The 14,185-nt window shown below is 42.1% G+C and overlaps 1 protein-coding gene across 2 annotated transcripts in view; it reads left to right on the top strand.

Moving 5' to 3' along the window:
* Nucleotides 1-14,185, top strand: part of Als2 (alsin Rho guanine nucleotide exchange factor ALS2) — a 72,665-nt gene that overhangs the window by 40,922 nt on the left and 17,558 nt on the right. For both annotated transcript variants that reach the window (XM_029482838.1, XM_021164704.2), the window contains 10 exons: nt 1,885-1,950; nt 3,897-4,059; nt 6,730-6,861; nt 7,147-7,275; nt 8,091-8,161; nt 8,480-8,546; nt 8,963-9,165; nt 9,284-9,349; nt 11,002-11,100; nt 11,572-11,736. In XM_029482838.1, the coding sequence (XP_029338698.1) occupies nt 1,885-1,950; nt 3,897-4,059; nt 6,730-6,861; nt 7,147-7,275; nt 8,091-8,161; nt 8,480-8,546; nt 8,963-9,165; nt 9,284-9,349; nt 11,002-11,100; nt 11,572-11,736 (1,161 nt within the window). The remainder of the gene's footprint in view (nt 1-1,884; nt 1,951-3,896; nt 4,060-6,729; nt 6,862-7,146; nt 7,276-8,090; nt 8,162-8,479; nt 8,547-8,962; nt 9,166-9,283; nt 9,350-11,001; nt 11,101-11,571; nt 11,737-14,185) is intronic.

The raw sequence follows: 14,185 nt of genomic DNA, 5'->3' as shown, positions 1-14,185 counted from the left end.
TGTCGCATGGCTTCAGAAGGACCACGCCCGGCCAAATAGTTCCACGTGAGGTTTATTGGGAGAGAGAGGAGTAAGGTGGCAGCAGAAAGAGAAGGGGGGAAGGGAAGGAGGGGAGAGAGAGAGAGAGAGAAAGAGAGAGAGAGAGAGAGAGATCGGGGGCCCTTTCTTTATATATGGGTGATGATGTAATCACAGGTAAAGGTGGGAAATGAGCCAAGTGGATTCTGGGAATATGGTGGCTGTTGCCTTGGCAACAGGTGTTCAGGTCCCACCTATGTGATATCACAGGTCTTGGAGGTCCTGATACCAACACTTTCTATGTCCAGCAGCGGGTGATAGCATACTTTATTTACACACACTATTCTGTCATAAGTCTGCTTGTTTTGTTTACTTAAGGAAATTATACCAAAATATGAGGAAATAAAGAACAAACTTATTTCCAGCTGTGAGTGTGAAGCTGTTCTGAGCCTGCTTTTAACTGCTGTGTGATGGGACACTGCAGCTACATTTAACATAAATGTGTAACTCCAAGGCTGGTTGACTACTCAAGGTTCTTTGCATGTTTGTAAGAAAAATACACCAAGTATATTTGTAAACTTAAACTATTTCTCATTTTTTCTTGATTTTTATTTTGGTATGATGGAGGCATTAATTTAAGTGTTATTTTAATGTAGACCAGGTGACACTGTTAGTCTGAAGTATGTGTTGTTTTTATATGTAGTTCATTTGTTCTCCATCCATCTGACAGAAACGGACCCAGTGTCAGCAAGTGCCAGGCACTGCACAGAGTTACAGCGTGGGGTCAGCGAGAAACACCTGTTGTGGGGAGTTCCTGTCATGCCCGTGGTTTCCTTGGGTTATAAATATCCCAAGGACTAATGAACTCGTGTTTATTATCGAAAGCTACAGGCAATGCTAATCAAAAGGGTATTTAAAGTTGCCCTTTCCTCCCTACCAATTGAAATCACCTCCTGCAATTACCTTAGGATTTTCCTTCCAAACTTAGTGTAAGTGACTTCAGCCCCAGGCAAATTAAAGTTACTGGAAGCTGTTGTCTAGGAAGAAATATCTTTATTCTTCTAACTCATGAAACTTAAAAAAAAAAAGATAGAACTTGACATTTAGTTTATTTTTACAATTAGACTTTGTTATTTGCATGAAGTTTCAGCTTCATTATGCAGTTTTCTGTTTTTGTCTTGTAATTACCACCATACCTCCATTTCCTTTTCTTTCTATTACTTACGGCCTTTTGCTTTAAAAAGCAGTTTTTGATACCTTGGCTACTGTTTAAAGTGGAATAACTATTCCTATAGGTAAGATAAATAAAACTAACTTACATCTTAAAGGACTTTACCACAGTGGCTCCTGTTTTGGAAGACTCTGTCCCCGTCAGTATCAGTTGCTTGCTAGCCCAAGAGTATGAAGAGAGCCTCCTGTTCAGAGCAGCTTGCCTCCTCCCTCCGCTTGCTCTAGAGCATTGGTTGCATTAATCAGCATGTTCTGCTCTCAGCCCCCTTCACCCCCAAGTGTTTTTGTAGCCTTCACCATTCATTTTCTGACGATTCAATTGGAGAACTTGAAATGAAGATTAAATTTCCATTTAAAATCCTACAGTTTCAAGCATGTTTTCTCCAGCTTGTTTGGTTTGGAAGACCTGCCTGCCAGGCAGGTCTGAATGGCACAGTGCTTTTGAAATCTCTTTATGTTACTATCCCTACTGTCCTTGCATTGATCACTCACCTGCTGAATCTACCTGTTGTCTTCTTCATTAACATTGAGGTCACAAAGTTCTCAAAGTCATGAAGAAGATTTCAGAAGTGACTACATATGCACTTGAAACTTCACTCCATCACTAATGCCTGTGTCTGTTTTTTTCCACCCAAGGTACTGCACATCAGTTTCAAATTTCCTGGTTATGGGAGGATTCCAGCTTCTTGCTAAGCCTGCCGTGTAAGTACTCTACTCCTTTCAGTTATCCTTCTCACAGCCATAGAGGATAGTGAGTGAGTTCTTGTTAGGTTTTTCTCTTTTATTTTTTCTGTTTTTGTTTAATTCTTTAGAGTTTCATTAAAAATGTTTTTTATCATATTCTTTGCCCTTTTCAAGCTTCTCCCTGACTGTTGTGTGTTTACTGTCACATTGTCTGTGAGTTCATCTGTTTATCAGCCCTGTTATGTCTGGAAGATGGTGTTTCCTTGAAGTTACCACCTTGGGCTTAAAATCTTTCTGCCTCCTCTTCTGCATAGATCCCTGAGCCTTGAGGGGAAGGGTGTGATAAAGGCATTTAATTTAGGCTTGAGTGCTCCCGTTACAGATGGCTGTGAGCCACCATGTGGTTGCTGGGAATTGAACTCAAGACCTCTGGAAGAGCAGTTGGTGTTCTTAGCTGCTGAGCCATCTCTCCAGCCCTGCAGCTAAGCTTATTTATTCTTGGGAAGAAGGAGCTTGGGGAATCTAGTTAGTTTCAGAAACTTCCTGCAAGTATTTGTACTTGTTTACCTTCCTGCTTTTGGACCTTCCCTGCAGGACAGAATGTTTCAGTCTCAGAGGAAACTGTTCATGACATGTCACTGTCCTTCCAGCTCTTAGATTCTCTCTCCTCTCTTCTTCGATGATCCCTAAGACTTGGAGGGATGGCTGTAGATATCCACCTACGGATAAATATTAGCCACTAGGCCCCAGCAACGGCCTTTTGTTCTCTGTGAGTGGAGGCTGATAACACAGGCGAGGTACTTTCCTGGCTGGAGTCTAGTTATTTATTCATGATTTTCAAATTATAATCTATCTTGTCAGAAGTGTGCTTCCTTTTTATATTTTCAAAGAGTGGTTGCTGTTTCTCATTTTGTAAAATGTTATATTAGCATATATTAATTATACATAATAAAGCTTAATTGCAGCATTTACATACACGTGTAGAGTGTACTTTGATCGCATTGCCCTCTCTTCCCACTCCCTCTATCCCTTCCTCTTTTCAATTACCTCCCTTCCTCTTTTGTGGCTTTTTTTAAAAGTTATTTTTAATGTTTTAATGTCTTTCTTTCTGCCCCTGTGTTATTGTTAAGAGTGCTTTTACCAGGAGCATGGCTATTCCAGAGCATCATATCAGTGACTATGCCACTGAAGAAAGTGCCTCTGCCTTCCATATTACCCAACCATTAATTATTTCTTAGAGTCCTTTGGGAAGGGTGGAGACTCTCCTTTTATATTTCATCAACTTCTGCTGTTTTATTTGTGTTCACCTACTAGTCTTTCAGATTCATAAATTTACAGTTCATTAATTTATTATTATATGTTGTTGTTATTATTTACTATATTATCACTCTTATTTTGACAGGGTGGCCCAGACTAGGTTTCAGCTTGCTGTGTAGCTAAGGTTCTCCTTAAACTCCTGACCCTGCTTCCTCTTCCTCCTGAATACTGGGATTTTAGGTGTGTACCACCACACCTGGCTTGTCTTAGTCCTGTAATTATAATTCAATGCTCAGCTTGTGTTGACAGTTGAAGGGAAAGGAAGAACGTGGAAGTATTTAGTTCCATGCTAGTGGTTTGCAAAGGGAGCTTTCTTTCCCACTGAAGTTTGTGTTCAGCTGTGGCCAGACCTGTGAGATTCCTTTGACTTTGGGCTGTGAAAATAACAGAATGGTGTGTCATTTGTCATTTATCCTCTTAAACTGTGAGATGCCTGATCATTTCCTGGAACATGGGGAAAGATCTGTTACTAGCGACTTTTATGTTGCTACCATTGTTACACCTTGCACTTTAAAAATATTATAATTCTGTTATTCATACCTGGGTCATGTTACTGTATCTATATTCATTTTATAACACCTTCTATGTCCTATCATTCAGATCGGTCATGCCAGATGATCCACTGATTCTTTTTCCCTCTTTTCCAGTGATTTCCTAAATAAAAACCAAGAACTCTTGCAAGATTTGTCAGAAGTGAATGATGAGAACACTCAGTTGATGGAAATCCTGAACATGCTGTTTTTCTTGCCAATCAGACGACTTCATAATTATGCAAAAGTTTTGCTTAAGCTCGCCACTTGCTTTGAAGTGGTAGGTTTCCTGTGTGCCCCTCCAAATACTGGGGAAGCCAAGAGTCAAAGTAGTTTGTTTGCATTAAGCTCCTTAAGATGTTGGGTCCCGTTAAGCTAATATTTATGTGTGTTTAATTAAGATTTCTTTCTCTGTGAAATAGTAGACGTAGAAAGGATAGCAGGCTAGAACAAGCTTGTTTTCCACGCTGTGGATTCGTATCTGCTCAGGTCCTTATTCAGACCATATTCAACCCATAGTGAGAGCTGCTCCTGCATGTGCCAGGGAGTGTGGAGTGCATGCTGACTCTCTCTCTTTCTTTCTTTTCTTATTTGGATTTTCAAGACAGGGTTTCTCTGTGTAGCCTTGCTTTGTAATCCAGGCTGGCCTTGAATTCAGAGATCCGCCTGCCTGTGCCTCCCCAGTGCTGGGGTTAAAGGCATACACCATCACACCCATCTTTGCGGTCACTGTTCTGAGCATGCTCTGTATTCTTTAATTCATACACCAACCCTATAGAATAGCTGTGACCATTATCCCTCTTTACAGATGAGAGAATTGAGGCACACTTGAAAAGTAGAGAGCTAGAATTCACATCTAGACACTCTGACATCAGTCTGTTCTTTTAACTACTCCACTTACAGGATTTTTTTTCTCTTATGTAAGCTACTAACCAAACCATTGCATTGTCTTGTGTGTTTACTATCTCTTGTGTTTTTATAAGTTCCCAGGAGACAAAGATCATGGCCTTTGGTCACTTAGAAACTTATTAATGTTTCTTAAATGACTGTGGCAGACTGTGAGATCTTGGGATGTAATTACTCATGAATGGGAGGGCCTGGCCTTTCATCTCACCTTTGCTCATTCGCACATGCACAGCAGTTACACTTTCTCATGGGAGGTGGTTTCCTTTGCTTTGGTTTTGGTTTTGGTTTGGTTTGGTTAGCTTTTTTAAGCAGGGTTTCTCTGTATATCTCTGGCTGTCCTGGAACTTTGTAGACCAGGCTTGCCTCGAACTAAGAGATCTGTCTGCCTCTGTCTCCTGAGTGATGGGATTAAATGTGTTTGCCTTTGTTAAAGGGTTTTGTTTTTGTTTTTAATTAAAAATGGCAGTATATGCGTGAGCATTTTGCCCACATGTATGTGTGTGCACTGTGTGCTTGGCTGGGGCCTATGGAAGTCAGAAGAGGGCATCAGAATCCCTGACACTGAGCTTACAGATGGTTTGGCTCTGAAGGCTTGGTGCATAGACCCCCAGATACTTTTGAGGGTTTGCAAGGTCGGAGTGCTTTGCTGACACAGGAAGACATTGCTTTTTCTCTGTAGTGTACGCATTGGTAGTGCACAAGCAGAGGTCACAGCAGGAACCAAGGCAAGTGACACCACACCACACCAGCCTCAAGCCTGCAGTTAAGACCAACACTACTAATTCCCTGAAAGGTGTCCAGGATGAACCATACGGATGACTGTATGCTGTACTCTTGGCTGCCCTTGAAGTTGTGGCAGTCCTTCTCTGTCAGCTTCCAAAGCGCTGGGAGTGGATGCCTGTCAAACTGAACTTTTAAGAGCAAAATACATGGAGACATGTGTTTGTAATTTTGAGCTTGACAATTTCTCAATACTTAGAATATCTTTCTGATGAGAAAAGTACCAATGTTATTTTTTGGTATATAAAAGGTATCATTTGGATGTTGTATATAATTTAGTCAGTATTTTTCAAATGTTCAGACCACTATGTTACAAAATGACATATACAAAGCCAAGGTAGACCTGTAGATTTTAACACAGTAAAAATTTTTGTATTACATTAAATTGTTAATGACATTTCAATTTATTTGACTGTATATGTGTGTATGCGCACGCGTGCAAGTTGAAGTTAGAGGACAATGTGGCAGGAATTAGTTCTCTCCACCAAGTAGGTTCTAGGTTATCAGGGTTGGCTGCAAGGACTTTTCCCACTGAGACATATCATCAACTCAACTAGTTAATTTAATAGAACAGTATAACATTGGTTGCCCGTCTCCCAGATTACAGATTACAACACCTTTTAGGAAACTACTGGTTAGCAAGTTTTCTTTAAATGTGTACCAGGGGAATATCCACAGTTGTTTGAAATAGCTATTAAAATACTCCATTTTCAAACTAGCTATCTTTATACAATCAAATGTTCTATGTCTATTTCAACTAAGCAGTATAACATAACAGATTAAAAGCAAAGCACAGCTATTGTCTCAAAAGCCAGGTAATAATGGGACTTTTAAATAGTGTGAGCCAGTGTCATTTTTTCAGTAAAAATTCTTCCTGTTTTGGGAACTGACAGTTGTTATTTATAATCTTGTTGGAAGTGAGTTAATCAGTGTTTTATATTTGTATTTTCTAACATGATAGTATCTATAGTCTCAGGCCACCTGTCCAAGACCAGAGGACCCTGGGAACAAAGCATGAGGCCACTCTCTGGGTCCTGCAGCTCTGCAGCTCTCTTCCCAGGACTGTGCCAGTGTCTGCCCCTGCTCACACGCGCTTTACTGGCGCACTCGGAGACCAGCCCGTTCCCTGGCTCCCTTTACTGTGCACCTGTGTTCTCAGGCTGAATTGTCTTCCTGTGTTGACTGTAACTCGTCTGAACCGCTCATAGGCTGAAGCTCGTGGGCAGTGTTTTATGCTCTTACCTCCTTGTTCATTGGTCTCTAGACATCTCCAGAGTATCAAAAGCTGCAGGATTCCAGTTCTTGCTATGAGTCTCTTGCTCTCCATCTTGGCAAGAAGAGGAAGGAAGCAGAGTACACACTGAGCTTCTGGAAGACCTTTCCTGGGAAAATGACGGTAACCCCGCCCACTGTCGCTGTTCCCTCCGGCCCTCCTTGCTTGTTGGTAACAGTAGTGTTGGATGATGCCCTCCTGGGAATGCAGTCTTGAGTGTTCTGAATCCCAGCACCTTCCCTGGTTCCCAGGAGCCCTCTGCAGCCTTTGCCCTTTGGTTTGCTTGCTACTGTTTTAATCTCCTGTGTGGTCCTAAAATCTAGTTTTAGGAAATGTCTGATGCAGCAATAAGCTATGACTAAAAGGGAGTCTGAAGGCTCACTGAAGTTTGTGTTTACTTGCTTGTAGGATTCCTTGAGGAAGCCAGAGCGCCGGCTTCTGTGTGAGAGCAGTAACCGAGCCCTCTCCCTGCAGCATGCCGGCAGGTTTTCTGTGAATTGGTTCATTCTCTTCAACGATGCCCTGGTCCATGCTCAGGTAGGCTGGGTTCTTAGCTGAAAAGAACTGTCCACTTGGAAAGTGGACAGTTGTGAGCTGCTTCATGATGGGCTTTGTTGAAAATGTGGTATTGGACAATTTCACTGTTACACGAATGTCAGTGTACTCATAGAAATCTGGAAGGTACAGCCTACTGTAGACCCAGGCTGTCTGGTACCACCTAGTGCTGCCAGGCTGTGGCCCACACACTGGGTTATTGTACTTGAAGACTGTTAGCAGCCATAACACTATGGTAAACATTAGTGTATCAGAATATATACACCATGTACATCATAGTATAGCTATCTTTAAGATCACTAGGCAAAAGGGATTCATTGTTGCTTTTGGGACTGTCATCGTCTTATGACTGATATGTCATTACATAGCACATCGTATACTGTCAATTTATTTTAAGCATTGTTATGATTTATTTGTAATTATTGAGCAAAAGAATGTTTATCTCCTGTGGTGTTTGCGATATTTGAGATTTGTGTGTGTGTGTTTGTGTGTGTGTGTGTGTGTTGTTGCTAATTGCAGTTGAATCCAGGAACTCTTAAATATGAAACACCTCCTCTCTCATTAAGCTGCATGCTGAGCCAAAAAATTTTTTTTCTAGCTTGAGAATGAGTGTCAGCTATGGGAAAGGGTTCTTGTAGCAGAGATGGGAAGATCCAGCAGAGGTAGCAATGTTTTGGTGATATAGCAGAGATCTTAACCATCTCAAGGGGCTAGTACTGTAATGACGTGGAAAGACTTAATAGAGACGTGAGGGTGGAGCAGACTTGTCACAGATGTGCCTTCATGTTCTCTTTCAGTTCTCCACACACCACGTGTTCCCTTTGGCCACACTCTGGGTAGAGCCACTTTCTGAAGAAGCTGGTAGTGTGTGAGTGCCTCTTCTCCTACGTTTATTTCCTTAAGTGGGGTGGTCGGGTTAGTAAACTTCTCGTCCTCACTTCCCAACACATGAGAAGTGCCCCTTGCTAATGAAGTGTCCTGTGTGCCGGCCATGGTAAGCGGCAGGTGGGCGTCCCCATGCCTCCATGCTGTGGTGACAGAGCACTGATTCTGTGTATCTTGTCCCTTGTGTGGAGCTCAGATTACAGCATGAGCCCTTAAGCTACTTCTCTTCTCCCCATGGGGTGGGGGAGGATGTCTGCAAGGACAGGTTGCCTATTGGTGCTTATCCATGTTAACATTTTAGGAATGGCTTAAAGATAACCACACCTGAAGAACAGTTCACACTCATTTCTTCAACACCCCAGGAAAAGGTTAGTGATTGCTTCTATCTTGGCCTTTTCTGTCTTTTATGTTAGTAAAAAAGAAATAAATATTGTTGCTTCATTAATAACAATTAAATCAAAACTAGACTTTTGCCTTTTTTGTTTTCCTGAAACATAGTCTTGTCGTGTAGCCCTAGCTAGCCTTGAAGTCTTTCTGCCTTAACCTCAAGTGTCAGGAGTACTCCAGGATGCCCGATTGTCCTTACTTATTTGTTTGTTTGTTTATTCATTCATTCATTTATTTATTGGTAGATCTTCCTCTGTGGTCCAGGCAAGCTGGTTCACATCTCTCAATAAGCACAGTGATAGGCAATAGAAAAAGTACTGCAGAAAAGCCAGCGATACTAGTATAGGCTTGATGAGTTATTGCTTTAAACTTGCTGACATGGGCTTTTTGCTTCTAGACCAAGTGGCTTCGGGCTATCAGCCAAGCTGTGGATCAGGCTTTGAGGGGGACGTCCGATTTCCCACTTTACGGAGGCGGCAGCAGTGTTCAGAGACAGGAACCACCCATCTCAAGAAGTGCCAAATACACTTTCTACAAGGATACTCGCCTAAAGGATGCCACTTACGATGGGCGCTGGCTTTCAGGGAAGCCTCACGGCAGGTGAAGAGTGCTTCATATTTGTTTCCAGGGAATAAAGGGTGACAATCACATGATGGAAGGAGCCATGACTATCTGAAACGTTACTTGACAGTCACTACTTTCTGCTTATGCCTCGCAGGGGTGTTCTGAAGTGGCCTGATGGGAAGATGTACTCTGGCATGTTCAGGAATGGCTTGGAAGATGGGTAAGGATGTGGTTTAAAGCAGAAGATGAATTTAAATGTGCTCACAAGTTATTTAATGTTGGGAGTTGCTTTTCAAACAAGCGGCTGATTTCTGATGTCTAGGCATTTGATGATGTGTTAGGATTCACACAGAAGATATGCGGGCTTGTAGACATGGAGGATGACATGTGAGCCAGATGACACAGCAGTGTCACCTTTACACAGGGGACATAGAGAAATTTTATTTTCAGTGGTTTTATAGAAATACTCCTCTCCACTCGCTGGCCCCCTTCCCCCCCCCTACCCCGAGTTCCTGTGTTGAGGATGGACTCCAGGGTCTTGGGAATGCGGGCAAGTGCTCTACCACTGAGCTTCACCTTAGGCCTGCTTTTACAGTTTCAAATTTGTTTCTCTGTTAAAAGGGGGAATTTTGCAGTGGTGTTATTGTAGCAATACTCAACTGACATCGATTTTGTATAAGTTTGTTCTGTTTTCTTTTTTCGTTGCATTCAGTCATTCATTTATTTATTCAGTATGTGTAATGTATGTGTCTCAGTACACACATGCCATGCCCCATCCGGTTCTCTCCTTCCACTATGAGAGTACCGAGGACTTGAACTTGGGCCACCAACATGACAGCAGGTAGCTAATGCTTTTACCCGCTGAGCCATCTCATAGTACATCCTATTATACTTTCTTTTTTGTTTTGTTTTTCGAGGCAGGGTTTCTCTGTATAGCTCTGGCTGTCCTGGAACTCACTTTGTAGACCAGGCTGGCCTCGAACTCAGAAATCCGCCTGCCTCTGCCTCCCAAGTTCTGGGACTAAAGGCGTGCGCCACCACCGCCCTGCTTTCTATTATATTTTCTAACATTGCAACTATATTTACAAGAAAAATTTATGGCAGCTAAATATTTTGTGCACTGCTAAAGAAAAAATTTATCTTACTGTCTTAGTCAGGGTTTCTATTCCTGCACAAACATCATGACCAAGTTGGGGAGGAAAGGGTTTATTCAGCTTACACTTCCATACTGCTGTTCATCACCAGGGAAGTTAGGACTGGAACTCAAGCAGGTCAGGAAGCAGGAGTTGATGCAGAGGCCATGGAGGGATGTTCTTTACTGGCTTGCTTCCCCTGGCTTGCTCAGCCTGCTCTCTTATAGAACCCAAGACTACCAGCCCAGAGATGGTCCCACCCACAAGGGGCCTTTCCCCCTTGATCACTAATTGAGAAAATGCCTTACAGTTGGATCTCATGGAGGCATTTCCTCAACTGAAGCTCCTTTCTCTGTGATAACTCCAGCTGTGTCAAGTTGACACAAAACTAGCCAGTACACTTACTATTAAAAGATGTATAAACTGGAGAAGTTAATGTACAGGAATGATGATGTCAAATTTTGTGATTTCAAGATCTTAAATAAGTTTAGAAGGAAAGGGGGCTTTGTATTATCTAATTTACCCTACTTACTAGAAAGATGCACGAGCTGTTGTCTACCATGATTCACCCAGAGGAATGCTGTGAATTAGTGACAAAGACAGGCAAGGTCACAGATGCCCTGCTTTTCGTTAGCTTTAGAATAAAGCATCTCACCAGTGACTCAGGGCGGGCCTGGGGTCCACTCCTCTCAGACTTTGCATCTGTGCATCTTCTTATGATTTTTATTCTCCTTGGCAGATACGGTGAATACAGAATCCCTAACAAGGCCCTGAACAAAGAAGACCATTATGTAGGCCATTGGAAAGAGGGGAAAATGTGTGGGCAAGGAGTCTACAGGTAAAAACCTGCATTGCAAAGGTTGCTGGTCTCATGCTGCCTCTCCAGAGAACTGTGTAAAGCTAAAGCTTGTGTGGATAGAATTCCTAAGGAGCAGATTTAGTCTTTTTAATAACCAAAACTGTGTACCAACTCATCATTGAAAGAGCATCTCCTCCTCTGTGGCATGGCTATAGTATTAAATGTGGCTCACGTCTCCATTGCACCTATAGAACAAACCCTGATATCTACATAAGTCTTACCTAGAAGTTTAATTTTTTACTTGACTCTGATCTAGACAAAACTTTATGCTTTCCTCCTTCTCGTTGATAGCTCATCATTTCATTTCCCATAAAAGACTAAATACATTTCTTATGTTAATGCAAAATATTGTGTTATCTTTGATTTTTGAGGCTGAGTTCTTCAACTAGAAGTGCTACCCATAAGCACTTTGTAATGTGCATGTTATCTTTCTGTCCTTTCCAACCACAGCTATGCCTCTGGTGAAGTGTTTGAAGGCTGCTTTCAAGATAACATGCGCCATGGGCATGGTCTCCTCCGGAGTGGAAAACTGACTTCTTCTTCTCCTAGCATGTTCATTGGCCAGTGGGTAATGGATAAGAAAGCAGGATATGGTGTCTTTGATGATATCACCAGGTATAGTCTGAAATGAAAAGCAGGGCATCTGCTTCTTTCTCTGTGTGTACAGGGGAAAGATAATCTTCCTACCCCTCTCGCTGTTTCCTCACTTTTAATTATTTGAGCATGTGTGGGTGGGTGTGGGTGTGTGCTTGTGTAAACATGAGTGCAGTGTATGAGGAGGACAGAAGAGGGCATTTGATAATACCCTAGAGCTGGAGTTACCGGTGGTTGTGAGCTGTGGATGTTGGGGCTGGGAGCTGAACTCTGGTCCTGTATAAGAACAGTACAAGCTCTTTATTGCTGAGCCATGTCTCTAGCCCCGCCTCCCAATTATGAAGACTTGAACATCTTACACTGTCTTAGCCAGAAGACCAAGAAGCACCAACTGCAGCTTCTTAATTTGACAGCATTAAGAAAACTTTTCGGTTTGGAATGGTGGCACTTAGAGGTGTATGCTTGTAATCCATCTGAGGAAAGCCGAGGCAGGAAGATCTAAAGTTTGAGGCCAGCCTGGGCTACATAGTGAGACTTAGTTCACTTCACTCAGCACACCAATGAAAAGAAAAAGAGAACTTACCATAAGGAAACAGTTGTTGGGAATTTTTTTTTTTTATCTTATGGGCCAAACAATAAATTACTTCACAAAGTCAGGGTCATTCAGAATTCACATAGGTACTGTTTTCCTACATATACAAAGTTTTTACTGCCTCAGAAGCTACCAAATCTTTTAATTAATTGATTTATTTCATTTGAGACCAGCTCTGTAGCCCAAGGTGACCACCAAGGTCACAGATTCCTTATACAGTCAAGGATGAACGTGAAGTTCAGACCCCCCCAATTTATATCCTCCAAGGGCTAGTACTATAGGTGTGTGACACCATGCCTGGTTTATGCAGTCCTGAGGCTTAAAACCACAGCTTTGGGTTTGCCAGGCAAACATTCTGTCAACTGATTTACATCCTATGCCTTCTGAATCTTTATTGTACAGAAAAAAATAACCTTTAATTAAAGTCAATAGAAAGTAGGAATGGGTGGTAGGGATCAGTGATAGATGACAGCACTGTTGGGGCTGGACATAGACTATGTAAATATAAAACGTCTTCCTGTCATGCTCACACACCAGGAGTTAAGTCCACCTGCTTGAATTCAGGTAACCGAGCCTTAGACAGCGGTGTATTTCTTTTGCTCTCACATTTGATTTGGTCTATTTACTTGGATTTAATGCACTGCCCCTCTTTATGTTAAGCACCACAGCTTCTGTAATACGGGAATTTTTTGTGTATTTGTTTGTTTATTTGAGTGAGTTGAGGATAGCCTTAAAGCTAGCCTTGAACTCCTGATCCCCTCCCCCATTTTCTCTCATTATATTTGGACTATAGGCATGTGCCACCACGTCCTGTCATAATGTGAATTTTTTCAAAATTACCTTTATGGGTCAGCAAAATGACTCCATGGTAAAGACTTTTGTCACTGGGCCTAAGGACCTGAGTTCCATCCCTGGACGTATGTGATAGAAGAGAGAACTGACTCCACAGATTGTCCTATGCCCTCCACACATGTGCTCTGGCATTCATGCCCCGCCCCCAAACACACAAGTTTAATAGATAAAATGTCAAAATTTTTATTTTTTTTTAATCACCAAACTAAAGATAGATTTTTTTTTTCTTTTTTGAAACAAGATCTCACTATGTAGCCTTGGGTGCCCTGGGACTCGTAATGTAGATGATGCTGGCCTGGAACTCACAGAGATCCTCTGCCTCCCAAGTGCTGGGTTAAAGGTGTGCATTACCATGCCCAGCCAACTGTATGATTTCACAAGTAGTTTATATACCTCTGCCTCCCTTTTACCTGTCTCCTGTCTCTACCAAGAGCTTTGAACCTGCACCACCAAGCTATGTCCTGCCTTAATTTATGTTTTTCTTCTCTCTTTGAGAAAAGATCTTTCTCTCTAGCCAGGGTCTGGCTGGCTCTAACTTGATCCTCCTGACCTATCCTTCCAAGTGGTAGGATTGTAACAATGACCCATCATATCTAATTCATGGGTTCTTTTTTTTGTAGCGATTGTAAAAAATCTTCTAAGAGGGTAAAAATTAAACCTTTTATGACAAACTTTAGGAAGGAAAACTATTCAAAGGTTTGATTCAGTTATCCTTTAAATTTGTGGTGTTCTTTTTTAATTACATATTTTATTGAGACAGTCACACTGTGTAGCTCTGCCTAGTCTTGGTCTCTCAGAGATCTGCCCCCTGAGTGTTGGGAATGAAAGGGCACTCCTTGAAGTTATCAAGAAAGTATGTGGAGTGTTGTCAGTCTGCTGGGTAATGTGTCAGCTCCTGTGCGAGTGCGGCATGTATGTCCTTCACCATCACACCTCTCTCTGAGGAGATGGAATGAGCCACTTTGACCGGGTGATGGTGGCAGTCCAGACCAGGCATGTAATGCAGGTCCCTGGAAGAGGAGTTTT

The sequence above is a fragment of the Mus caroli genome, chromosome 1, assembly GCF_900094665.2.
Source record: "Mus caroli chromosome 1, CAROLI_EIJ_v1.1, whole genome shotgun sequence".
Taxonomy (NCBI): Eukaryota; Metazoa; Chordata; class Mammalia; order Rodentia; family Muridae; genus Mus; species Mus caroli.
Note: the sequence above shows the minus strand (reverse complement) of the source record. Positions and strands in the feature narration are given on the sequence as shown.